Below are 25,400 nucleotides of genomic sequence, written 5' to 3'. Positions count from 1 at the left end.
AAAAAAAATATTTTTCATCTTTTCATAAAACAAGAAATATACTATTTCATCTTAAACTAAAAAAACGTATTTCTAACTGGCTATCTTTCTTAACTTATCACTAGCAATTCTTCCAAATAATTGTAGTATATCTTTTCAAAAGTGTAGTTAGTTATTCCTACTTGATAAATATAAAAAAAAAATACTTACGCTGACTGTATGTTAAATATAATCACTGAATTTAGTGAAAATAAGTAAGTCTCTCTTCAATATTTTTTGTGTCACTTCTCTGAGATCTGCAACAACAAATGAGAGAATTCTGACAAAAAAATCCTCCTTTGTTGACAAAATTCTAGAATCTCATGATGTTTTGTTACCATGGAATCCGGTGTCATCAAAAGCACATTAAGTAATGGCATTTATGTGTTAATTTAGCACAGTTTTAAGCAGATAAATTTATTCAAACCTCTCTTAGTTGATGTGTTTCACTATAGGCTATGCAAAAGTGAGTGACAAGTGTTTATTTTTTATGAACACTATTTTTACGTCAATAAACTAAATTTATGATGTTCAAACTAAAATAAAATAAAAACCTTCTGATTCAATTGGGAAATTAGAAAATGGTCAATAAATTCAAACTTAATTCATTATCGTTTGAATTTATTGTGTTATTATTCCACCTTGGGAAAAATGCATGACATCAGCGACACTTTGTGGTAAAACTGTGAAGGTGCAGCACTACGCCGTGGTGAGGTCGCAGCCTCGGAAGTGAAGCACAGCTCCATCTTGTGAGTCTGGCTGGTAAAACCGTCTGAGTAACGAGGAAATTGTTAGAAATCATTGTACACACATCCTTCCGCCAATAGAGCGGATGGCTATTAGGATGAAGATCATGGCCTCCGGCGAGTGAAACAATATGTCCCCCTCGGTTTGAAACCAACGGTCAACGTGACACCGCTCAGCCAAGCCAGCCGGATGCAGAGTAAAAATCCGGTAGGAAGTGGACCACCGCAAGGAAAGCGTGTTGTTGCACGCAGCAGTGAAAATGCTTGCTGGCGGTAGATATATTTGAGGGGACATTTTGTTGGGGAAAGGTCTCGGCACAGAGTAACGGGTCTTCCCGGAGAACAGAATGCTTCTGTGGCTAGCAAGGCACTTGATTGGTTTGCTGTTAGCTAAATTTAGCATCTCCAACTCCTGAACCGGACTATTTTCTTCCCATTGAAACCTCATTTTTAAAGACAAAACCGGTAATGTATTTCTCAGAATCCCCTTTTTGTCTTTTAAAATTAAGAATATTCGTTTACATCGCTTTAATGAAGTTATTTAAGTGGTAATGCACTTGCTAACTGCTCTGTAGCCCATCTGTTATCGGTGTTATCAGTCGGCTAGTAAACTACATCAGCTTTGCTCTAATTTTCTGATTTTTGTATTATTTTACCCATTAAAGCATACATGTATATTGTCGCTTAAATGTTTAAGGTTGATACAGAAGAACATATCTATTAGTCATTAATGTCAGATTTTTCGATACCATTCTGGCTTTCATGCATGCAAACCCTTACTGAAATATGTATTTACATCTCTATAATTAAGTGTTAATGCATTTGCTAACTGTTCTGTAGCTGATTATTGTATTATTTTACACATTAACCCATAGATGTATATTGTCGCTTATTAAATGAAAGTTTTGAATGTTTAAGGTTGATATAGAAGAACATTAGTCGTTCATATCTCAAACTCCAGATTTGTAGTGCTTAGATAGGTATTTTAAGACAGACCCACTAAAAGCAGGGCAAAATTGTTAATTGGAAGTGCAATGGCAGTATTTCTTTTAACAATTAAAAGTCTGTGAAATGTGCTTTTGTATTACTTTTCAACCCTTCTGGGTCGTTTTTTTTGTTTGTTTGTTTTTTCTTTGATACAATTAGGGCTGCTTGCAATATATATGTATTTTTGTATTCTACCAGCGCTGTACGTCAATAAACTAAATTAAATTTTACAAATTCATGACAAGTGCATCTTCTTCCACATGTTTTGTGGTATTCCCCGTTTGACTCAATACCAACTACTGCTGGTTTACCTTCAAATCTGCAGGGCAATGGATTTTCCCGGCCACTTTGAGCAGATCTTCCAGCAGCTCAACTATCAGCGCATTCATGGCCAGCTGTGTGATTGTGTCATTGTGGTGGGCAGCCGACACTTTAAGGCTCATCGCTCGGTGCTGGCGGCCTGCAGCACCCACTTCAGAGCACTCTTCACGGTTGCGGAGGGAGACGCCAGCATGAACATGATCCAGCTGGACAGCGAGGTTTGAACTAAATCTGTGACAGTGTAGCAGATTATTATTGCATCATAATGAAACCGCGTTTGATTGCAGGTGGTGACAGCAGAAGCATTCGCTGCTCTGGTGGACATGATGTACACATCGACACTAATGCTGGGAGAGAGCAATGTCATGGATATTCTTCTTGCTGCTTCGCACTTGCACCTGAACAATGTGGTGAAGGCCTGCAAACACTACCTGACCACACGGACGCTGCCCCTGTCCCCCTCGTCAGACAGGCCCTCCCATCACCACCCTCAACAGGAGCAGCAGAGACACCGGCAGCAGCAGCAGGTGGGGGATTTGGGGGCTAACGCTAATCTCACAGCTTCATCTGCGAATTCCAAGCTGCAGCGCTCCTTCCTGCTGCAGCAGCTTGGACTCAGCCTGGTGAGCTCTGCTCTGGGAGGCATGGAGGAAGATGGCGTGGGCAGCAGAGTGGTTGATCAGAGAGCCTCCTTCCCTACACGGCGCTTCCACAAACGCAAACCTCCTCTAGGGATGGGGCTTTCAGAGGAAAGACCCAGACAGAGGCAGCGGCCCTCGGCCCCCAACCGGGGTCTGTTGGTAGAGAGTGGGGTTAACGCAGAGAGAGAGGACGGAGTGCTTCTGTCACCTGACTCCCACAAGATGGGGGTTGAATCCAAGTTAGACGATGCGATCACAGGGATAGTGTCAACGCCTCAGGATGACCCCCAGATGCCAAGTCAGTCAGACAGCGGGCACTGTGAGGAAGAGAGGATGCAGGGAAGAGTGGGCAAGGAGGAGGACATCAGTGATCATGACCATCAGGATGATGAAAGAGTTGGGATGAAGATAAAATCAGGAACAGGGGATGAAGAGGCTGAAGAAGATGAGCAGAAGGTAAAGAGATGATATCAAGCAATAATAAGTTATGGTGTATTCTGTGTGATTATTCTTGTTTCATTTTGTTTAGATACACTAGTCATCAGCATGAATTCCATTTAATTTAAGCTATGGACATAACTTGGTGTTCTGACAGGACATTAATCTAAACACACAAAAATAGCTCTTATTGGGTAAAGTAGAATAATGTTAACTTGCTAGAAACCTCATCTCTGCTCAAAATCTGTAAACTGTGCTTTTAAGCACGGTCTCTGTCTGGACAAAATCCGGCCCTCCATGGGGGGATGTATATGATTAAGGTTGTATGTATAATGTACATTTTTAACTTGTAAGTCCTTACAACTTACAGTTGTAAGTCATTTTTTAAGTTGTAAGGTTACATATTTTTTTCATTATCCAGGTGGTTGTCAAGCGTGAGCCGCTAAGTTCGCCTGAGCCAGCAGATGAAAACAGTGACGTGACATCACAGGCAGAATGCAGCGACCCAACTGAGCCTGGATGCCGGGAGGAAGAGGAAAAGGTGGAGCTGAGCCCAGAGAGCAGCGACCGCAGCTTTACCTCTGACCCCCAGGCCAGTTCCGAGCCTCTCCTGCAGTCCAGCTCGCAGCTGCTGCTCAAGAGCAGCATGGCTGGAGGAGCCGGCGTCTCTGCAGGTTACGGCTCCAGCACCGCTCTGAAAAACAAACCCGGTTTTAGCATCCCTAGCTTCCTTGGACCAAAGGATTTCAGGAGTGGCAGGTCGGGGTTGGTGGCTGGAGAAGATGGCCTTCCCAACACAACGACTGGAGGTGCACATCATTTCCTTCTGAGACAGGAAACTGCCACACCTTCAGGCTCTGCCTCATCCTCTGCTCTGCAGTCTGGAACATCGGGCGCTGAGAGCAGAAACAGTTTTGGAGATAACCTGCAGCCGGACTCTCTGTTCCTCCGACCACTGCATGACAGTTTAGGAAACAGTAGAGCCAGTGGAGGGGGAGCCGGCGGGAGTCGGGGAGGTGTAGACCCCTTTGCCTTGGACTTCCAGCGGTCCAGTCTGGGCTTTCACTCACTGGGCCGACTCTCAACTGGAGCAGGAGGAGCAACAGCAAACAGTCTGGGTTATCCAAGTTACAGGCGCATCGCTCCAAAAATGACTCCAGGGATGGACGGAGAAGAAGCTGTAGCAGGGATTCTTCAGGATGCCTCTTCCTCCTCCTCCAGCCTGGCTGGTCCTCTGCTTCTTAATGAAAGCGGCGGGTATGAGATGAACAGCGGACGGCCCACCTCCCTTCCACCACACCTCACACGGGCGTCAGCCGACGTCCTGTCGAAATGCAAGAAGGCGCTGTCGGAGCACAACGTCCTGGTGGTGGAAGGGGCTCGGAAATATGCTTGCAAGATCTGCTGCAAAACTTTTCTCACCCTGACTGACTGCAAGAAACACATCCGAGTCCACACAGGAGAGAAGCCCTACGCGTGTCTGAAATGTGGGAAACGTTTCAGCCAATCCTCGCACTTGTACAAGCATTCCAAGACCACATGTCTGCGCTGGCAGAACAGTAACATGTCCAGTGCGCTGCTGTAGAACGACTTCAGGGGGGAGAAACAAGGTGTTGAAATCAGCAACGGGCTCAGTTTTAACTCTTATAGTCTCACTTATGTTTTTGTCAGAATTGTTGGATCATCTGCCTTTTTTTTTTTAATAAATCAGTCCTGATCTCTGATCAAAGATAAGGATCATTTTGTTATCATACATATTGTTTCTGCTCTTCTAGCTCTCAACTTGTGTTTAAGGCTTTATTCTTAAAAATATCTATAAATAGGTTTGATCCCTGGCAGATTACTGTGCATACTCTCCTGTATAAATATCAGGAGAGTATGATAAAAATGTCTTTTTCGTAGGTTTAGATATCAGAACTTAAAACGCCTTAAAACTATTTAGTTTAAAAAAAATACTGATCCGCTTTGATGTTTCCTAGATGTTAAGGAGGACTTTGAATTACAGCCTTCACCTCTGATCAACTCTTCCCATACTCTAAGTCCATACTTACTGAGTCTTGTTGCATTCACAGCAGTCTGTACGCTTCCATAGAGCATTTTGCAAAAACTTTATACCTCCTGAACCTTTTGCATCTTGTAAATCTACAGCCACTCTCCTTATTTTATTGGGATTTTGTGTGGTAGAAACAAAGAAGTCATATTTGTGAAAGAGAAGTTAAATAACTTTTTAACATGTTTTAGTAATGAAAGTCTTTGTTGCGTGCATTAATATATGTTAAGCATTTTTTAGAGTTTTGTTTTGTCCCTTTTTCTGTATAGTGATATTTATGAAGTGCAGTAGTAATTGTTGTACAGTCAAAAGCTTGACCTGTCTGAACTGTTGAGTGCTACAGCTCATATACAATCAGCATGGACCTCCAGTTCTCTTTGTTTCCATTTGCAGAAGATGGATTGAACAAAGCTCTAAGATATCCAAAGCCTCGGTTATTGTTTTATGACCAAACTGCTTTAGACTTCACCACAGATTTCTCCCTGACCGGTCTTCTATAGCTGGTCATGATTTTATTTCTTCACTAATGTTCTCTAACAAAACCTCTGAAGCCTTCACAGAACAGCTGCTTTTATCTGGACATTAAATTACACCCAGATGAACTCTATTTAATAATAAGATTCAAAAGGCAAATTGGCTGCATTGCATTTATTTAGGAGTATCAAAATGAAGTGTACTGAATACAGTTGCACCCAACACTTCAAAGTTTATCACCACTTGGTGTTAATTTGTCACATAAATCCCAATAAATATGTTGAAGTTTGTGGCTCTAAGGTTTAAATGTTGGGATCTTCAAGGGGTATGAATACTTTTTGAAGGCGCTGTACACTTTGGAGAAAGTACATGTGCTCTGTGTGCCAGATATTTATGTGAACATGAAGGTGGGATATATGAAACAGATGAATTTACGTGTTGAATGTTTCAACAACAGAAGAAAATTATATAGTCAACAACTAATATGAGTGGATTTTAGTGGCTTGATTATCTTTTGATAATCGCTAATAGATTATGTAGTCATTATCCATTTCTAAAACTGAGTTAATACCCAACTTTGCTTTTATATTTAAAGATTCTTTTGCTTTTATTAGGATTTGCAGTTCAGTGCCAATCATTGATTGGTTTGAGAAATGAAAAACGTTCCATTTCTCTGTCAAATCTCAGCAGTTTGTGTTGGACAGATTTACTTTAGAGTAAAGTTACGCTGTAAAACAAGTACTAACTAATATAAATTATTAATGGTGCCATTTTTATGAGTTTCTCTGGAAGCCCCACTGTAAATAGATTCTTTTAGTGTAAAAATTTCCAGTTTATTTATATTGTTGTTTATGACTAATGTACAAAAGTTGAGCTGAGATCCCAAAAAAACATCACTACATGATGCTGTGATGTAATTCTGTTTTTACTGATTTAAATGTCTTTTTTGATGGATCGGAGTTTAACGCGTCTTTTAATAGATACTTTGAAAAAGAAGTACACTTCTCACTCAACTGATTATCAGTTTGTTTGCTTCCACCTCAGAGTTGGCTCAAATCATTTACATGATATCTCTGTTACCTTTACTAGAAGTCATTTTTAAAACACTCATCTCTTTTTTCAGTTCTTGAAATGTAATCAAAGCGCTTAGACAAATCAATAAAATCTTTGTTATGTATAACTAATATGTTTTCTGGAGTGCTAAGATATGTATAATTTATTGATCCAACTTGTCCAAATGTATTGTGAGGCAGTTAGGGGTTGGTATGAGGTTCTCATGGTATAAATATTTCCAGTAGAAAAACAGGTTCAAGGTTTCAACTCCACCCAGCTCATTACTGTACAGCTGTAGCTGTAAAACATTGTTACCTTAATCAGAGTGATGTAGATTTCATGCATTCTCTATTTTGTTTTTTTTAGGTTTTTATGTAATAACTGGGGCTGCACAGTGGCGCAGTTGGTAGAGCTGTTGCCTTGCAGCAAGAAGGTCCTGGGTTCGATTCCCGGCCAGGGGTCTTTCTGCATGGAGTTTGCATGTTCTCCCTGTGCATGCGTGGGTTCTCTCCGGGTTCTCCGGCTTCCTCCCACAGTCCAAAAACATGACTGTCAGGTTAATTGGTCTCTCTAAATTCTCCCTAGGTGTGAGTGTGTGTGTGCATGGTTGTTTGTCTTGTATGTCTTTGTGTTGCCCTGCGACAGACTGGCGACCTGTCCAGGGTGAACCCCGCCTCTCGCCCGGGACGCAGCTGGAGATAGGCACCAGCAACCCTCCCGACCCCATTAGGGAAGAAGGGTGTAAAGAAAATGGATGGATGGATGGATGTAATAACTGGAGTTATTTAGATTGTTTAATAACAGCTGGTTATGTTTTCTGCGTTGGCCAGGACAAAGTGTTGCTATCTCTTTTCAGCCAGCTGATCAGCAGTACTCAGCAGCAGCCAGAGAAAACTCTGCTCACTTCAACACTTTCTTTCTGAGTTTGCATCATAGAAACTATAAAAAGGATTTGTGGATACATTGCCACTGTTTAAAGCCTCAGTTTACCTCATTAACAGGAAACTGCTCCATCACTACGTTTATGCTAGGCATCTTACCCAAATGTTCAGCATTACGTTGTTTTTTGGGGCCTGGGGATTTTCCAGCAGGCAGGCAATTATACAGGTTGTCAACTCATCCACAAAAGTTAAATTAGTGAAGTACTATTTCACAGTTAATATTTTTGAGACAAGTATATTTCTTCATTAGATTTCTTTTAAAATACATTTACATCCAACTTGCTTAGATCTAATATTTTATATTTTCTGTTATTTACATTAACAATTTAAAAGAAACAAACTTCCTGAGAAAAACTCTGACTATCATAGATTGATTTATATCAGTTTGGCTTCTTCTGTTGGTTTTAAATAAGAGTAATGTCATTGGACTAGACTGTTTATTGTACAGTTCTGTTTTAGTGAATTAAAAAAACAAAAACGAACATGTCTGTCTGTCTGTCTGTCTATATTCTTAATCACTGGATATATTGTGATATTGGTCATTGACTTTAAGTTGGTCGGCATCTTATCATAAAGTTGTTACACTGTCAGCTTGTATAGTTAAACATTTTTATTTAATTTCATGAGACATATTGGCACCTTGTTACAGAAGATAAACCTTGTTTTAAAAAATGAAATTAACACAAATTGTCAGATTAAATGTTCCTGAGATATAATCCAGTGGTGACGTTGCTGTTTGGTGTGTGAGTTTTAAGTGGCAAGTGATGGTTAAATGTATGATGTAACTCAGTCACATTCTTGGGAAAAAAATGTGTTCTTGTAAGAAATAAAGAGGTGATGAAGTGAAGATCTTCTAAACTACTTTCACTAGTTATTAATCCTACTGGTGTGGGGTTTTTTGTCCTAGCAGTTGAATTAATGGTTTATAAGCTTTCAAAATAAAGCACTTACCGTATTTCCTCTAGTTTTAATATTGCAAATTTAAATAGTAAATGCCTTACGCTCTCCAGCTTTAAAAGCTGAGTAATTGTTTGTTTTCCTAAATGTGAAAGCAATTATTTTTAAATGATTTTAAATGCTGTGGTTAAAATCATTGTCTCTGGTGTGAGAAAGTTGTAAAATATGTTGATTTGTTGTACAGACTGAATAAAACAATGGAGCTCTGTTGGGCCTTTCTTTGTGAAATTCTTATTTAATATTCTACAGTTAAACTCAACAGATGTGAACTAATTCCAGAAATTCTGAGCAAACCTGAAAAAGTCTCATTTGGATTCAAAAAATAAACAATGAATTTCTGAAACAGACTTTTTATATTTATTTGTTTAAACATCCACTTTCTTAATCACATCACAGTATTTGTATTTGTCTAATTTTAGCAATTATTTGTATTTTGTAGATACTGAAAGATAAATCCACACTCATTTCACTGCTTTTCTGGCATTTATACCCTCTAATATCAAGATTTTAAACCTGCTTGTTTTTTTTTTAGCTTTGCACAAAACTGGAAATTTATGTTTACAATTCTTTGCAAGGCGTTTTGTTACACGATCTCTTTGGCTCCAGACGTATTGATTCACAACCCTAAGTGGGGTCCCGATCCCCACTTTGGGAGAGCTAAAGGAGAACGGATCCAAGTTGATGTAAATAAACAAAGATCCAGTGCATTTATGCGGACAATTGCGTAGTCGAATGGGAAGCCATACTCTGGGTTGTGTTGTTTCATGATTTATGACATTTGAGTTAAATATTTCTTACACAAAAGAGAAGAATACAATAAAACAAACTGAGTTTAAAACAGAGGAAATATTTCAATGGAAAAATTGAAGTTCTCCAAAACTGAGATCCTGTGGAGCAAGTCTGTCCTCACAGCTTCAGCTCTTTGATCATTGGCTGCCTCCGCAGGCCAAGCAGCAGGTTGTTCGCTGCCAGGGCAGACATGGCGTTACGGGTGCTGTAGGACGCACTTGCAATGTGTGGAAGAATCACTGCAGAAGAAAGTTAAGACATATGATTGACAGTAAGTAATGAGAGCAATGAGAGTAATCAAAGTTGACTGCTTTGACAAACTCACCGCAGTTTTTGAGAGTAAAGAGTGGGTGGCTGGTGGGCAGGGGCTCAGGGACAGTGACGTCTAATCCAGCTCCAGCTATCTGCCCAGTGGACAGAGCTTCATACAAGTCCTCTTGATTTACAACCCCTCCTCTAATGTAGCAAAAATGCAGTATTTACTGACAGAAACAACATGGACAATTGATTCAATTATAAAAAGCTTTCGAACGCCATTGTATACATTATATTTAGGGATTGTTGTGTACTGCCTGTTCTGAGGTCACTCGGTGTGTTAATGATTAACATTGGGGTACCTGCTGGTGTTGATGAAGATGGAGGTATTTTTCATTTTTGAGAAAAGGTTCTTGTTGCAGATCTCTTTGGTCTCCGGTGTTAGAGCACAGCATACCAACAGGAAATCTGACTGCTTTGCCAGCTCATCCAGTGTGACTTGAAGAATAAATAGCATGAAAATCACAATACTGTATATCATACAATTGTCTCATGTAGATGCAAATTAATACAATCCCATCTATGTATTTCTATTAGTATGTTTAGATAGAGAAAACTTATGGGAAAGTGGGACTACAAAGGGTGGACACACAACCACCAGATGAAAATGTATTGCCTTGAACAAGTTTTCTATTGCTTTTATACATCTATACTCAATGAAGAGTTGTCATCTAGGCTTGCTACTAAGCTTTGGGAGAGAATTCTACATGTTTTGTGTCGCATCGGAAACACAGATTTTCTGCATGTTGATTTTCTTGAACATAATTATCTGGGACTGGATCTCTCCTGGCCTGTTTGTTGTTTGCATTTGGCCTGCAGGTTCTGGTTGTGCAATTTACAGGAAGGTCACATAGTTTTACCTCCACTTAGGGAATTAGCGATGTTGGAGAGTGAAAAAAGGCAAAACAGATGATTCTAATGAAACTGAAAAGCTGCAACTTTTGCATTTAAGCAGAAGCCAGTGCTTCTTTTACACAGGCGTTATTCATAAGCTTATGTGGCAACACTCTAGGCACGGCTCCAAATGAATTCAATTTGAAATGCATTGCACAGAACCAGACCTCTACCTTCACAGCACTCTAAATTCAATCATATTCAAAGTACAGGGAAAATATGAACTGTGAGCTTAATTTACTATTCTTTGTAATGCTTAGCTTCCTCTCTTTTTTTTTCTTTTCTTTGTAAAACTCCACTCCAAAGGCTTGAGGTATTATCAAGAATATACTTTGAAAAAATCCCTAAAGTGAAAAGAGGCCACAAGTGCCAATGAACCACATATTACCATATTCAGCATTGATGGCCTTGGCCAACTCAGGTCTCGGACCCACATCTGCGTAGATGAACTTATTCACTTTGAAAGGCGCCAGCCGCTCTGCAATAGCCACGCCTGAACAGCAAACAGAAAAAAACATCAACATGATGAGTATGGTGATAGTGAGACGATCTTATGTAAATTCATTGTGTTACCTATTCTTCCAAGACCAAGAATTCCCACAGTGCTGTTGGCCAGCTCGTATCCACACAGCCACAGAGTTCTCCATGTGCCCCAGCCGCCGCTGACACAAGTTGCAGTTGAAGATGGTTGTTTAAATTTGACTGAAATGAATTTGGGAATATTTTCTAAAAAGATGCGTGCTGTGTGGATGAGCTTACGTCTTAGCTTCATGAGTTGCCTCTATGAGTCTCCTGGATGTTGCAAGCAGCAGAGCTACCGTTAACTCTGCAACTGCATCTGTCAGGACCTCAGGGGTGTAACCTACACGGATTCCTCTGTTGAGGGACACAACCACATGAGCATGTTTCAGTAAAATAAATCCCATTAAATGTATACATATAAGGACCTAACAATTAAATGTATTATAGAAAAAAAAACAGATCACCTTTTCTTCAGCTCCTCCAAAGATAGATGATCAAACCCCACTGACATAGTACTAATGACCTTCAGGTTTGAACCTACAGGAAAAACACCATTGACACATAACCACCATGCTTTTGTTTATGGATTCTGTAGTGCCTGTAGTGATTCAGCCCAAGATCAGAGATAAAGATGCAAGGAACTTCGAGTTAAATTGTTTTATAAAGCAGTGCTGTTATAAAACAATCCATCCAACCATCCATCCATCCATTTTCTGTTCACCCTTGCCCCTAATGGGGTCGGGAAGGTTGCTGGTGATTATCTCCAGCTGCGTTCCGGGCGAGAGGCGGGGTACACCCTGGACAGGTCGCCAGTCTGTCGCAGTGTTATAAAACAATATCTAACAATTTGAGCAACTTGTGTAGCACTGTTCAATTTTTCAACACAAAATAGAAAGAGGAGTGCACAGCTCCAAACCAACCAAAATATGGTTCTCAATCTCTGATGACAGGGCAATCAAGTTTGTGACATGGAAATTTGGGAAAAAGTTTGATGGATTTGAATGTTTTTGCATACCTGCAGCATCCAACAATTCTGCATCGATCTTTTCAGTCAGCACGCAGAGGAGACCATCCACACCTTTCACTTTCTGAAGCAGCTCTTTCCTCGGCACAGGGACGTCATCTGAGTCCCACAGTTCAAACTGCACCCTGTGTGAAGAGAACGCAAAGCAGAGCAGCTATTCGACAACTACTGAGGTTCTCAGAGTGGTGCCTCAAACACCAACCTGAGATTTTACTGATAATCTCCTATTTAGATGTACCGGTAAATAAGATGCAACTGAGGTATATTAGTTATGAAATACATTGAAACACATTTATTCAGAAATGCTGTTTGGAAATATATTATTTTAGGTATCATATCTTTATCTTATTAGTCTTAAGGTGACCAATAGAAGTCCTTCATTCTGTTACAGAACTCCTTCCTGACTTACTGTCCAGAATCCTGGAGGATCTTCAGGCCTTCAGGTGGGATCTGCCTAGTAACATAAACCCGTGGAAGGGTTGACATGTCCCTCAGTACTTTAGTTGTTGCACCACTGGTGAAACTCAAAGGAGCAACAGCAATCCTCTGTAGCCGACGTAGTGCCATGCGGCTGCTCAACATTGCCAGTAGCTTGCAGATCTCTGTAAGGCAAGGAGTTTCTTTTGGAGTTGAGTCTTATTGCAGGGAGGCGTTAATTTCTGGCTGCAGTTTAGGAGGAGGTTTCCATGTGTGTTTGACCAATGTGATCAAAGGGAGGATGCCTCAGAGGTTTTGAGGTGAAGGGTAATTTTCTTTTTCCAGACCAAAAGAACACAATATTTGTCCAGATTTCAGTGGAAATGAAATCTATTTGCACTGCAATGGGAATGGAAATCAAAACAGACACAAAAAGATCCGACAATTACACATGTTCAAGCAATTATTTGGGTTTGTTTTTTGTTTTTTCCAAAAAAAACTCTCCACCAATTTGAAGTTAGTCAGATGTAAATGTTTCACTTGGCTGTTGACCTTTGTTTCTTTACACAGGAGAGCACCCAAACACATTCTGTTCTTCTGTCCAGCTCACCCTGGATCAGTTATGTCCTCCAAGTCTCCCAAGAGCGGTCTGGAAAACATATGGTTTGTTTAGAAAATAGAAACAAACCTATTGAAATAAAAAGAAAACCTGTTATTATAGTGCATTAAGAAAAATAGAAACAATCAAGATGAGGGGACAAAATCCACATTAAAAATTGATATTGATAAAACTTGTAACAAAGGTGTATCATTATAAAAAAAAACATCCGCCTGTTCATTTTATTTGAGTTTTATTTGAGTTCAGAACATAACATATTCTGAGCTCAAACATAGCATGTTCTACAGACATGCTTACATGCTAATTACATAGCATGTAATTACTATGCAAGTAGTATAAACATAAATGGGATACATGGGAAAAGCTTTCATATCAGGGGTAATGTGTTGCTATTAAACTGTTGTATTTTATAGTGATTTTATAAGAAAGACCAAGGCAAAATTTTACATATTTGGGTAGTAAATAAAAAATATTTGAAATAAAGTTTTATTGAAATAATTTCATTTTTTGTGATTAAATACTTCATTAAGGACATAGTTAATTAAAATTTTATGGTAAATATAGTTACTTTGGTATTAATATAAGCATTTCACTTTGCTGTGATACAAGCTGCGCACCATGAATTAGTTTGATCTGTCAGCCACTATCAGCTGTATGTCAGTGTTACACAGATGAGGAAACTGGCCTATTAATGTGCAGTTTAGCCAACACAGAGATCAGCCATAGAGACAGTTCACGATGCACTGTTGCAAACAGGGAATGATTTAATCAGGGGCGTCAACTGCAACTTTTAGATGTGCCTCTGCTGCACCACACCTGAATAGAATAATTAGGTCATTTGCCAGGCTCTGGAGAACTTATCTACACAAGGAGGTGGATACTGGCCCTTGATTGGAGTTTCACACCTGTGATTTAAATAATATTTTAGCAATTCTATTTCAGTATACAATATATGTTTGCGTTATTTAAGCTCTATTTAAATCATGAATTATGGACATGTTTATACAAAAAACAATGATGTTTTATTAAATTTGCGTGTTAATCGTTTTGAGAAACATCAAAACTTTCTCCTCCTCCAAAAACAGTCAGAAATAATCTACTAGGAAATCATTGGATTTCTGAGTCACGTGATCAGCGTAACCCGGAAGCACTTCTCGTTTTTAACCAGTCACAGCAATTCATTCGAAGCTACCTATCGCGCATACTGTCAGGTACAAGCTTATGCTTTTAAATTCTTATCATAACAATTTTAGTAACATATTTGACACACTGCATGACGGAGGTTTTGTTTTCTTAAACAGTCGAATAATTTGGACAGTTTTGTGTTGCCTGGTATTTCTGTTCCCACTTTTAACGAGTTTATGACAAGTCCTGTTCACCGGTACCTCACCGGGAGTGACACTCAGTGCTAATGGAGGAGCTAACGTTGAGTTTCAACCAGCAGTTATCTGTGTATTTTAATAAAGTACCGGTTTACTTTGTTTTAATGCTTCACGATTAAAGGGCCCTGGAGCCGAACACGTTGTTCTGACTCGAGGCTCAGAGCCGCGGCTACTGACAACCAGTTAGCCACGTAGCTAACCTGCAGTTGGGCGTTGGTTTAAAAACAGAACTGCAAAATGCCACAAATGTCACGTTGTGTCTTCCCGTTTAGGAAGAGTCGAGATTTTTGAAACGAACAAATCGCTACCCCCTTCCCCTCTGAGCATGGCTGCAGACCTGATGGAAATTGACGACTCACTGTACAGGCAAGTGCAGTATGGTGATTCTCTCATTAATTAACCCGAAATCACAGATAACATGGCGTGGCAGTCGGGTCAGGATATGACAGCTCACTTCACCACACAGCAGTCCGTGATCCTCACCTTTTCTCACACTTTCTCCTTCTTCACGATCTCTTCCTGTTCAGCCGGCAGCGGTATGTGCTCGGAGACAGTGCTATGCACCAGATGGCCCAGTCCTCAGTCTTTCTCAGTGGAATGGGAGCACTGGGAGTAGAGATAGGTGGGCAGGCAAACATTTATTTATTTATTTATTTTTTTGTTAATCCTTCCTGATACTATTTTAATACGAACATAACCATCACTAACTGCATTTGATTTTACTTTTGTGTTTCCTCAGCAAAGAACATAGTTCTGGCTGGTGTGAAGGTAGGTAGGATATTGAAATTGTACTGTCTACTGCTTAACAAAACTGTACCATTATTGAGCACCAGAGTCAGATCTGAACCTTCCTAAGTCTCAGATTTTTGTGCATGTGTGTTTTGTTCAGTCTGTTACTCTTCACGACACCAAGAATTGTGAAACATGGGATCTGGGTTGCAACTTCTTTATCCACAATGAGGATGTTCTGAGCCATAGAAGCAGGTAATGTGGACAGTAGTGATATGCAGTTCCAGTCACAAGTTTATATCCACTCATTACCTTGAATTTAATATTATATTTTGTTTCTTTAAATATACATTAAAGCTGTTCATTTTTGGATTTAAGTTTATACATCAACAACTTAAATTAAAATTAAAGAGAACACTGATATTTGACCACTAATCATATTAGAAAAGGCAGCAATTCATGAGTTTTCAGAAGGTTTCAGTGCAGGGATACTCCAGATGCCTAATGTTAGCATCTAGTGTTTTGTATCCATGTCCTATTGTGAAACCCAGTTATGACCATTTTTTCAATTATTCAATTAATAATGACTGGAACATCATAAGTTTTAATGGGTTTTTTTTTCATCCTGTCATCATTTTTCCATTTCAATGTATTATTTTGTTTTTTAGTTGTTTTATCTTCTTTGTATGATTTAAAACACTTTGAATACCCCTGTTGCTGAAATGTGCTATACAAACAAAATCGACCTGCGTTGGCTTTGATTCAAAAAGTTTAATTTGGACTAGAAAGCGTCAGCATTTAAAAATATCTTCTTGGTTAATGTTTTGACTTGGTGCATCATTTCAAGAGAATTGTTTGACGTATTTCAAGTAAATGTTTAAAATACCACGTTATAGAAAATATGTTAAGTCAGTATTATGAGCCTTTTAAATACATAAATAAAATTTAGTTTTGTTGTTTGGAACTTAGTAGGAAGGCTTTTACTACCCACAGAAAGTCCTAACCATAAAAGCAAACCAAAATATTTGTTTCAGTGGTTGCCATGATTTTTTTATTCAGAAGCATGACTGATTGGCCAAGTAACTGGAAAAAGATCATAATATGAGGCAAGAGTCTAATATTACACGTGTTAACTAAAATTAATTCTTCTGTTTCAGGGTGGAGGCAGTGTGTCCTCGGGTTGCTGACTTAAACCCATATGTCCAAGTTGACATGTCCTCATTGCCCGTGGATGACAACACCGATCTAAGTTTTCTCAGAAAGTATCAGGTAAGTTAGTATTTAAGAATCTTGTCTCTAAAAACATAACCATTTGAATATGTTTCAGAAATCTAGTCTCAGAAAATAGCTGTTAAACACTTCTGCCTGAGATGAAGGAGGTGATTTGTAAATGCATGTGTGTGAACACTCATCCCACCTCCAGTAGTTGAGATTTTTCCTTACTTTTTATGTTTTCTGGTTAAATTCACAATAGTTTCTTATGGAAGAAAGAAAAACAAATAAATTGCTGTACACTTTGTATTTGTAAGGTAACAAAATGTTTGAATAGTTTTGAAAGGAACTGTCAAATTTAAGTCAAATCTGACAGTACAAGATATTACCATAAAGGTTTAATCAAAGTATGTGGGAAATTATCTATTTCGACTCGTAATTAGTTAGTACTGTCAGTTTCCTTGTCCTTCAGTTTAAAAATTCCAGGTCTTGACTCATTTAAATTAAATCAATATTGTCGTCATCTGCCTGCTGCAGACAGGTTCCTACGTTCAGTTCCTTACTGTTCTCTGTCCACTGCAGTGTGTGATTTTGACAGAGGCCAATTTGAACCTACAGAAGAGAATAAATACATTCTGCCACTCACAGCAACCTCCCATCAGAGTAAGTTTTAACCCAATCCTTATAACTTTGTTTGCTTTATATGTATTCTGCTGCATTTTAACTAAACCCTGTTGCCTTCTGTTTTCACCAGTTCATCAGCTGTGACACTTACGGCATCGGTGCACGCATTTTTTGTGACTTTGGGGAAACGTTCGAGGTGTCTGATCCCACAGGAGAAGAGCCCAAAGAAATTTTCATCCAAAGTATCACTCAGGTAGCATTCATGCTGTTATATTCTGTTCACACAAGAGGAAGTCTGGCTGATTCTGAACTTTATCCAGGAAAAAAAATAAATAAATCTCATTGTAACTCAGAACAATCCTGGGATTGTAACCTGTATGGACAACCGCCCCCATGGCTTACAGACAGGCCACAGTGTTATCTTCAGAGAGGTCCATGGGATGGTAGCGCTCAACGGGACTGTACGGCAGGTCACAGGTATCGTCTTTCCTGAGTGGAACAGTTTTGGTGTTGAAATATTTAAAATAGGAAACAAAAAAAAACTGAACACACTTGTAGTTTGAGTGTTGGCGTTGCTGTAGCTATGTCTACTGTGTGATGTTGTATAACAGTAAACTAATCAAAGCTTTGTCTTTTTTGTGTTATTTATTTTTTATTTGCTTGTTGTTTTTATTTTTGTTTTTTTTGGTTGTGTGTGGTATCAGTACTTTCCCCTCACAGCTTTGAAATAGGAGATACATCACAACTTCAGCCCTATGCACATGGAGGTTTCTTTGTAATGGTGAAAACCCCCAAGACATATTCTTTTGTGAGTAAATATTGTACTCTCTAAATATTAATTTTGCACAAAAAATGCGAACGGTAATTAAAAAACAACCTATTTATTCTATCCCTTTTATAGGAAACATTAGAGCGACAGCTTTGTGATCCTCAGGTTCTGATTCCAGACTTCAGTAAACCAGAGGTAAGAATGGAAAGGAAGCTGGGAAGCGTATATCTCATATTGACTGAATTTAATGCCATTTAAAGATAGTGTGCACTTCTGTGTTAAATTAAATCATGTTCAGTTAAACAGTAACTAAGGTGATGCAGACCTGGATGAGCTGGAAATGAATATGACTGTGATTCATATGCTGATGAGTCAGTCTCTGTCCAGTTGGTTTACAAAAATGTTGGAAAGTATAGACTTGGATTTATCTGGATAAGTACAGCAGAATAAATCAGAATATTAAAAAATATGAAATTTGTTGCTAAAATCGTGAAAGAAAAGTGATGCATATATGAACTCTAGGGTTATGCTTCTATGATATGTAGCCAATGTGCCAAATGAACTTATGCAATTTAGATTAGATGGAAAAAGAAATGCCATACATCCTCATCCATCTTGATGCACTGGTTAAACAGGTCTTGTCCAATAATCTTAGTTCACATTTTTAAAAACCTCACTGACAATCGACGGAAACAATGTCCACTCGTCCATTGAACATCCTTTCCTCAACCTGCAAAATAAGCTAAATCAAGCTAAGTTGAGCCTGGTGTTTGTGCTTTAATTCATTCTTGTTTTCTACCATCAGGCTCCGCTACAAATCCATGCTGCCATGCTGGCTCTGGATAACTTCCAGGTCAAGCACTGTAGACTTCCTAACATTGGGTAAACAAACTTTCTCTGTTTTATTTCTACCTCCACTGTGATTTCCTGCTTTACATTCTGTAATTCAGGTTTGTGATAAAAAAAATGAATGCAAAAAATGCACAAAGAGAGATAATAAATTGTTATGCTTTTATCATCATCAGGTGCTTACAGGATGCCGAGGTTTTACTAAACCTGACTGAGGAAGTGAATACGACACTTTTGAACAAAGTGAGCATTTAGTTCTCTATTTAAATTCTCAATAATACGTTCTGATTCATTATCAGCTATCTTTCTTCTTGTTTCGACCTCCTTCATCGTAGGTTCCTGTAAATGCTGAGGTGGTGCGCTGTTTGTCTCGGACGGCCAGGGGAACCCTTCCTCCGTTAGCTGCAGCTGTGGGAGGAATAGCGAGTCAGGAAGTTCTCAAGGCCATTACAGGGAAATTTGCTCCACTGCAACAATGGGTAGGAGATTATTTCAGAGGCTGAAAGGATCTTACTGACAACTCGCCCTGAAGGTATGCTCAAATTCTTTGTTAATTTGACCCCTTCCTCTCCATGTGTTCAGTTTTACCTTGATGCCATCGAGCTGGTCAGGCCTCTTCAGTCTCTTGCTGTTGAGGAGTTTTTCCCTCGAGGTGACCGCTATGATGGATTACGAGCCTGCATTGGTGAATCATTGTGTCTTGAACTACACAAGCTCAGGGTTTTTATGGTAGGCACTGGAGTTCATCAGTATTATTGCATTAATTGCAGGATGCTTGTGCCAAATAAACCTTAATTGTTTCTCTTTCTAAGGTTGGCTGTGGTGCCATAGGCTGTGAAATGCTGAAAAACTTTGCTCTCCTTGGCGTCGGATTGGCAAAAAGCTCTGGAGAGGTGGGTGTCTTCACATCACCACTCTTCTTTCTGAATGTATTTCCTTCATCTGCTTATGTAATACAGCTTTGGTGAATATATATTTTTGTGTGTCATCCCAGGTTTGCGTCACAGACCCAGACCTCATAGAAAAGTCTAACCTGAACAGGCAGTTCCTCTTCAGACCCCATCACATACAGGTTAACGGATGTCACCTTTATAGTTTCTGCATGAACCAATATCAGAAGCTAAATTAATTTAACTCCTTGCCCCGCCTTTGCTGTTTCAGAAGCCAAAAAGTACCACAGCAGCAGACGCCACTCTTGACATCAACCCAGAGCTGCAGGTGGATGCTCACCTAAACAAGGTGTGTCCAGCTTCTGAAAACATCTACAGCGACTCCTTCTACTCCTCCATGAACGTAGTGGTTACTGCGCTGGACAACGTGGAGGCCAGGAGATACGTGGACAGGTTGGTTTGAATTAGAATTGATTTTAAAGGATCATCATCCAAATGGTTTGTATATAGCAGCTAATATCCACCATACTTTTGTCCGCTTATGTCTTGAATATTACTAGACACACACCGCTAAGACAGTTTCAAGGTTTTTGGGGGATATTATGTAATGACTTTTAAGTCATATTTGATATATACAGTATGTTTATATGTCAAATCTAAAACAGGCTGATTCCTTTCTCCAGCCAGTGTCTCTCTGTACGTTTACTGATGAGCGAATGAAGCCTCTCTGTCTTTGAACTTGATCGTATTCATCCAAGTTGGATTTCTTTTCATCTGAGCTCTTGCAGCTCATTAATGCTAGACCTTGAAAAACTGTTTAAATAAAAACTTTAGAGTTGAAATTATTCCATTTTAAATGTAATATTTTTTCCATGTTCCATTTCCAGCCGCTGTGTGTCCAATCAGAGACCTCTCTTGGACTCAGGCACCATGGGAACTAAAGGACACACGGAGATCATTGTTCCAAGCTTAACAGAGTCATACAATAGCCATGTGAGTATTATTTCCTGGTCATGTTTGTTTTGTACTTTTGTGTTTTTATGTTCTGAACCACTTGTTTTTCCTCTCAGAGGGACCCCCCTGAGGAGGAGATCCCGTTCTGCACCCTCAAGTCTTTCCCTTCGGTTATAGAGCACACCATCCAGTGGGCCAGAGACAAGGTCTCACCTCACTGAATCTGATCGTTATTTTGCTACTGAGACTATTGTCTAATGCTTTTTGTTGTGATTTTCTGGTCTAGTTTGAGAGCTCCTTTTTCCATAAACCCTCCATTTACGACTCATTCTGGCAGACACACCCTTCACCTGATGTTGTGCTGCAGGTGAGATTTAATGCTGCACCTGTTGTTTTCGTGGTCGTTTAGCATCACTGTAAATCTCTGTTCTGTGTGTGTGTAGAGGATGCAGGCGGGGGAAAGTCTGGAGGGATCCTTTCAGGTCATTAAGCTGCTGAGCAGACGTCCTGGTCAGTGGCAGCAGTGTATCCACATTGCCCGTCTCAAGTTTGAAAAGTATTTCAAAAGAAAGGTATCTGGTCTCGACTTACAGATGCATATGAATATTTATAAAGAGATTAAAATGGAGAGACATTCCAACCCTAATGTTGTTTCTGTGCTGCTTACTATCCAGGCCCTACAGCTCTTGCACTCATTTCCCCTGGAAACGAGATTAAAAGATGGAAGTGAGTTTATGTGGCGTTTCTCTCTTTGTTAAAACCTAATTATTAAATGCATCTACAGAATAACACATCTCACACGTTGTGCTTTAATAGGTTTGTTTTGGCAGTCCCCAAAAAGACCCCCCACACCTATTGATTTTGACTTGAAAGACCCATTGTGAGTAGACTTTTGTGTGTTTTCTTGATATTTTTCATTCCTGTCATCAAAGCCTCACTCTTTTTTTTTTTTTCTTCTCCATCAGGCACTTTACCTTCATCGTCAGCACGGCCCGTCTCTATGCTGAGGTTTATAATATCTCCTACTCAGAAAATGTAAGTCACATACATTTGTGCTTGTATTGTCAAACAAATTTAATTTAAATTTAATCGCTGACTGACTGGACTTTTTTGGTCACCAGGATCTTTCTGAGGACACTGTGACCAGGATTCTTTCTGATATCAAAATTCCTGAGTACAGACCCTCAGAGAAAGTAGGTTATGCTTCTCAGTTAGCTTCTCCATTTCTGTCTGTTAAAAAAAAACAATAATTTATCTTTGCTCTGTTGTTAGTGTATAGAGACGGATGAGACTGCTAGGAAGCCCAACGCGACAAAGATGCCTCTAAGCAGCGAAGAGGAGAGGGAAGCCATCACACAGCTTGAGCAGGCCATCGTCACAAACAAGGTCACACCAGGTGTGCAGACAAACTTCATTTAATTGATGTGCAAAAAAGAAAGATGCTTCCTTGGATGTTATTTTGATCACATCTGGGTTTTTTGGGGGGTTTTTTGCAGAAGGATTACAGATGAGGCCCCTTCAGTTTGAGAAAGACGACGACAACAACGGTCACATAGACTTTGTAACGTCGGCCTCCTCCATCCGAGCCCGGATGTACTCCATCGAGCCGGCAGACAGACTGAAGACAAAACGCATCGCTGGGAAGATCATCCCCGCCATCGCTACAGCAACCGCTGCCGTGGCAGGACTGGTGAGAACTGCCATCGAATATTTATAAGAATAGACTTGATTACACATTATTCGACTTCCATGCGATAAACCAAGTTGTGCAAAACTGTGAAGTAAGCTGAAATGTATTCAAAGTAAAACTGAAGAGTATATGTGTTTAAAGCTACTGAAGCAATTTAATTATTTGAGAAAACTTGAATTTGAGTTGAGTTCTTGTTTGCTCTGATAAACACTTAACCTTCATGCCTTGGATCTGAATTGAGTAGTTTTCATAAATTAAAATTTGGCTGAATGCTAAAATATAGTTCTATTTTTTTAATAATATAGGTGGCACTGGAGTTGATCAAGGTCGTCGGTGGATACGGATTTGAATCTTTCAAGAACTGCTTCTTTAACTTGGCCATTCCAGTTGTGGTGCTCACGGAGCCCGCCCCAGTTAAACGGACTCCCATCAGGTAGAAACATCAGGAGATTTCCTCCATCATGCACACATTATCACCATGGTGATAAACTCTGAAATCACAACATAAGCATTTTTGCTAATATAGCATGTTACCCTTAAATGAATTTCACTTCTTCCTTCAAACCAGCTTTTGCTAAGGTACTGAATGTGACATCTTTTCCAGGAACAACATCTACTTTTCTATTTGGGACTGTTGGACTATCTTCGGCCATGAGGATTTCACTCTCTCTGACTTTATGAATGCAGTGAGGGTGAGACATCGTTTTGCATAATTCAGCTCTATTTCAGTTTTTGCAACTTTACTTTTTAAGCCCAACAAATATTTGCAAACTCGACATGCAGCCATTGTCCTTCTCCTGACTGATACAAAGTTTAAGATTTTGACCCATCCTGATTTTTTTTTTTTTTTTCCTTATTCAAAGGAATACTGGACAGAAAAGAAAGTAATATCTGTTAAGTGATGTGTTTATAAACTAAATCTGGAGGCATTTCTTAGTTTTCATGCATTATTGAATGGAGAAGATGGAAAATCAATATAGGAAAAATTGTTTGAGATCTCTGGCTGGCTGGCTGATTTAGTGTTTCCATACTTTGCAGTTACTCATTTTCAAACATATTAAATTTGACGATTTCATGTTTTTGCAGGAAAAGTACGGGATTGAACCGAGCATGGTTGTCCATGGTGTAAAGATGCTCTACGTTCCTGTGATGCCTGGACATTCAAAGAGACTCAAGCTGACGTAAAAACTTCACTCCTAAAATGTTTCTATTTTAAAATATTCTTTCTTCAAAGCTTTTATCCTCCGTCTCCCGCAGGATGCAGAAGCTTATCAAGCCATCGGCGGCCCGTCGCTATGTCGACCTCACCGTATCATTCGCTCCAGAATCAGACGGAGACGAGGACCTCCCTGGTCCTCCTGTCAGGTACCACTTCAGCCCGGAGAGCAAGGCACCCTGACGGCTCCAGAGACGTCGCCCTCAAGAACCTATGGTGTCCTTATTTCTCTTACTTCAAGCACTCTGTTATACTCCACCTCCCTTCCTCTGCTCCATCAAAAACAGAAGCCTGGTGGGGACAAGAGTTTTCCCTTCAGGTTTTGATTTGACTACAGCAAAACTCCCGGCCCCAGCACAACCCCACTACCGCCTCCCCTCCCATCTCCAGAGCTCCATGCAGCAAGAAAGACAGACAGGCATTCTTGCTGCACAAATAGCCAGGAAGTTAAAGCTGCTTAAGTAGCACTTGTTATTGTACCTCTTTGTACATATATTCTGGTTTTTACTCTGAAATGCACAGCTCTGCCTGTGTGGATGCCTTAAATATTTTTTTTTTTCTTCTGATAGCCAATTTCTTCATTTGCCTGGCTCGGTTAATTCTTCCCTTTGGCACTCATCACTTCACTTTACTCTTTAGAAATCAACTGTTGGCCTCTCTTGTGTTCATAGAAACAGATCAAGCTGTTGTATAGTTAAAGGGGTCCAATAGGCCAGTGACAAAATGACCAAAGATGCTGATTATAAATGTGTCTCCAGATGATTGTTCATAAAAACAATGGGTGATATCACAACAGTGTTTAAGAAAAATGACCATCATCTACCCCCCCAGGCCACCATGTGCTTTGTCACTGGAAGATAATTTTACCACACTGCACTTCAATCAAATGATGCAACTGATGTGAGGAGCCAGTAACGCTCAAATGTAGCTGCTGGTCATGCCAATTTCATTGTTTTCTTTTCTAATGACAGCACTGACAGTGTCCTCCATGTTGGAAAGTAAAGTCCTTTGGGTAAAGATGAGCAGATGTTTTCATACTTTGTTTTAAACACATTTTTCTGGAATATATCGTTCCTCTTTATCATTGTTCATAGATGTTTTCATGAGACATGTATTTATTTACTTGTTACTAATTTTTTGTGTCAAACTGAGCCTCATGTTGATGAGCTCTGTTGAGTCATGGTGCACTGGTTAATTGTTGGTGATGAGCTGAAACCATTGGTGTATTTACTCCTGTTTTGTTCCAGTTGGAGGCTGCATCAAAAGACTTTGAAATTATCTATACTGGCTTATATTTGAAGGCATATCTTAGTGGTTCTGAATGGAGTTCCAACTTGATTAAAAACTTGGGAGGATGAAGTCAAAGGTTGTCTGCTTTTTAATGAAAATACTGACCTGAAAACAGTTCGGAGATTGGCTGCGTTCTTATTCATCCATTTAACGTTTTTTGTTTTAAACAAGAAATGTCTATTGGACTTTATAAGTATAAGACGAATCTGTTTTGTTGAGAAATAAATGATGTATGTTGTGAAAGCCAGCTCAACCTATGGTCCAATAAAATGTGACTTCAGGATAAAATCAAGAATAAACCTGGTGAGTCTTTATGATCATCCAACTCAAATAGCAAACATTTCCAGTTCATTACATCAGACATCCTCCTTATTAGTGTCAAAGATGTACCAATCAAGCCCTTTCCTGGTCAAATACCAGTTTTAGTGATTCTTTTGATTTTTAAATCCAATTTAGTGTAAATAAGTGTAGGCTGAAAATGAGAAATATTTTTGTGTATATACAGCCAAATGATTGGTGCATCTCTGTCAGCTTATAAAGCATGTACAAAATTAATGTAGATTTCATGTACAAAATTAATGTAGATTTC

At 39.4% G+C, this 25,400-nt stretch overlaps 3 protein-coding genes across 5 annotated transcripts; 2 read left to right on the top strand and 1 right to left on the bottom strand.

The window, feature by feature from the left end:
- The first annotated feature begins 679 nt into the window (after window positions 1-679).
- On the top strand, window positions 680-4,848 carry LOC122830201 (zinc finger and BTB domain-containing protein 5). Of its 3 annotated transcripts, none has more exons than XM_044115369.1 (4): window positions 680-767; window positions 2,077-2,290; window positions 2,360-3,169; window positions 3,573-4,848. In XM_044115369.1, the coding sequence occupies exons 2-4, from the start codon at window positions 2,081-2,083 to the stop codon at window positions 4,734-4,736; spliced, it is 2,184 nt and encodes a 727-aa protein (XP_043971304.1). In that variant the 5' UTR covers window positions 680-767; window positions 2,077-2,080; the 3' UTR covers window positions 4,737-4,848. The 3 variants fall into 3 exon arrangements, with proteins under 3 accessions (XP_043971304.1, XP_043971302.1, XP_043971303.1); XM_044115367.1 differs by having other exon boundaries at window positions 744-1,229; XM_044115368.1 differs by having other exon boundaries at window positions 753-972.
- A 2,646-nt stretch (window positions 4,849-7,494) lies between these two features.
- On the bottom strand, window positions 7,495-12,908 carry grhprb (glyoxylate reductase/hydroxypyruvate reductase b). Its single transcript, XM_044115370.1, has 9 exons — window positions 12,580-12,908; window positions 12,162-12,295; window positions 11,611-11,683; window positions 11,384-11,500; window positions 11,198-11,286; window positions 11,013-11,117; window positions 10,033-10,168; window positions 9,741-9,871; window positions 7,495-9,654 (listed from the first exon to the last, which is right to left on the bottom strand). Exons 1-9 carry the CDS (start codon window positions 12,750-12,752, stop codon window positions 9,533-9,535), a joined length of 1,080 nt encoding a protein of 359 aa, XP_043971305.1. The 5' UTR covers window positions 12,753-12,908; the 3' UTR covers window positions 7,495-9,532.
- Window positions 12,909-14,287: 1,379 nt separating this feature from the next.
- On the top strand, window positions 14,288-25,099 carry uba6 (ubiquitin like modifier activating enzyme 6). Its single transcript, XM_044115365.1, has 32 exons — window positions 14,288-14,417; window positions 14,861-14,954; window positions 15,116-15,210; window positions 15,328-15,356; window positions 15,478-15,572; window positions 16,475-16,586; window positions 17,112-17,192; window positions 17,284-17,406; window positions 17,507-17,630; window positions 17,858-17,961; window positions 18,055-18,117; window positions 18,728-18,804; window positions 18,948-19,014; window positions 19,107-19,250; window positions 19,354-19,500; window positions 19,584-19,664; window positions 19,766-19,843; window positions 19,933-20,114; window positions 20,549-20,654; window positions 20,732-20,821; window positions 20,902-20,982; window positions 21,059-21,187; window positions 21,290-21,341; window positions 21,432-21,495; window positions 21,581-21,650; window positions 21,737-21,808; window positions 21,888-22,011; window positions 22,112-22,305; window positions 22,611-22,738; window positions 22,910-22,997; window positions 23,392-23,486; window positions 23,563-25,099. The coding sequence occupies exons 2-32, from the start codon at window positions 14,914-14,916 to the stop codon at window positions 23,702-23,704; spliced, it is 3,078 nt and encodes a 1,025-aa protein (XP_043971300.1). The 5' UTR covers window positions 14,288-14,417; window positions 14,861-14,913; the 3' UTR covers window positions 23,705-25,099.
- Window positions 25,100-25,400: the final 301 nt, after the last annotated feature.

This window comes from Gambusia affinis, linkage group LG04 (assembly GCF_019740435.1).
Source record: "Gambusia affinis linkage group LG04, SWU_Gaff_1.0, whole genome shotgun sequence".
Classification (NCBI taxonomy): Eukaryota; Metazoa; Chordata; class Actinopteri; order Cyprinodontiformes; family Poeciliidae; genus Gambusia; species Gambusia affinis.
Note: the sequence above shows the minus strand (reverse complement) of the source record. Positions and strands in the feature narration are given on the sequence as shown.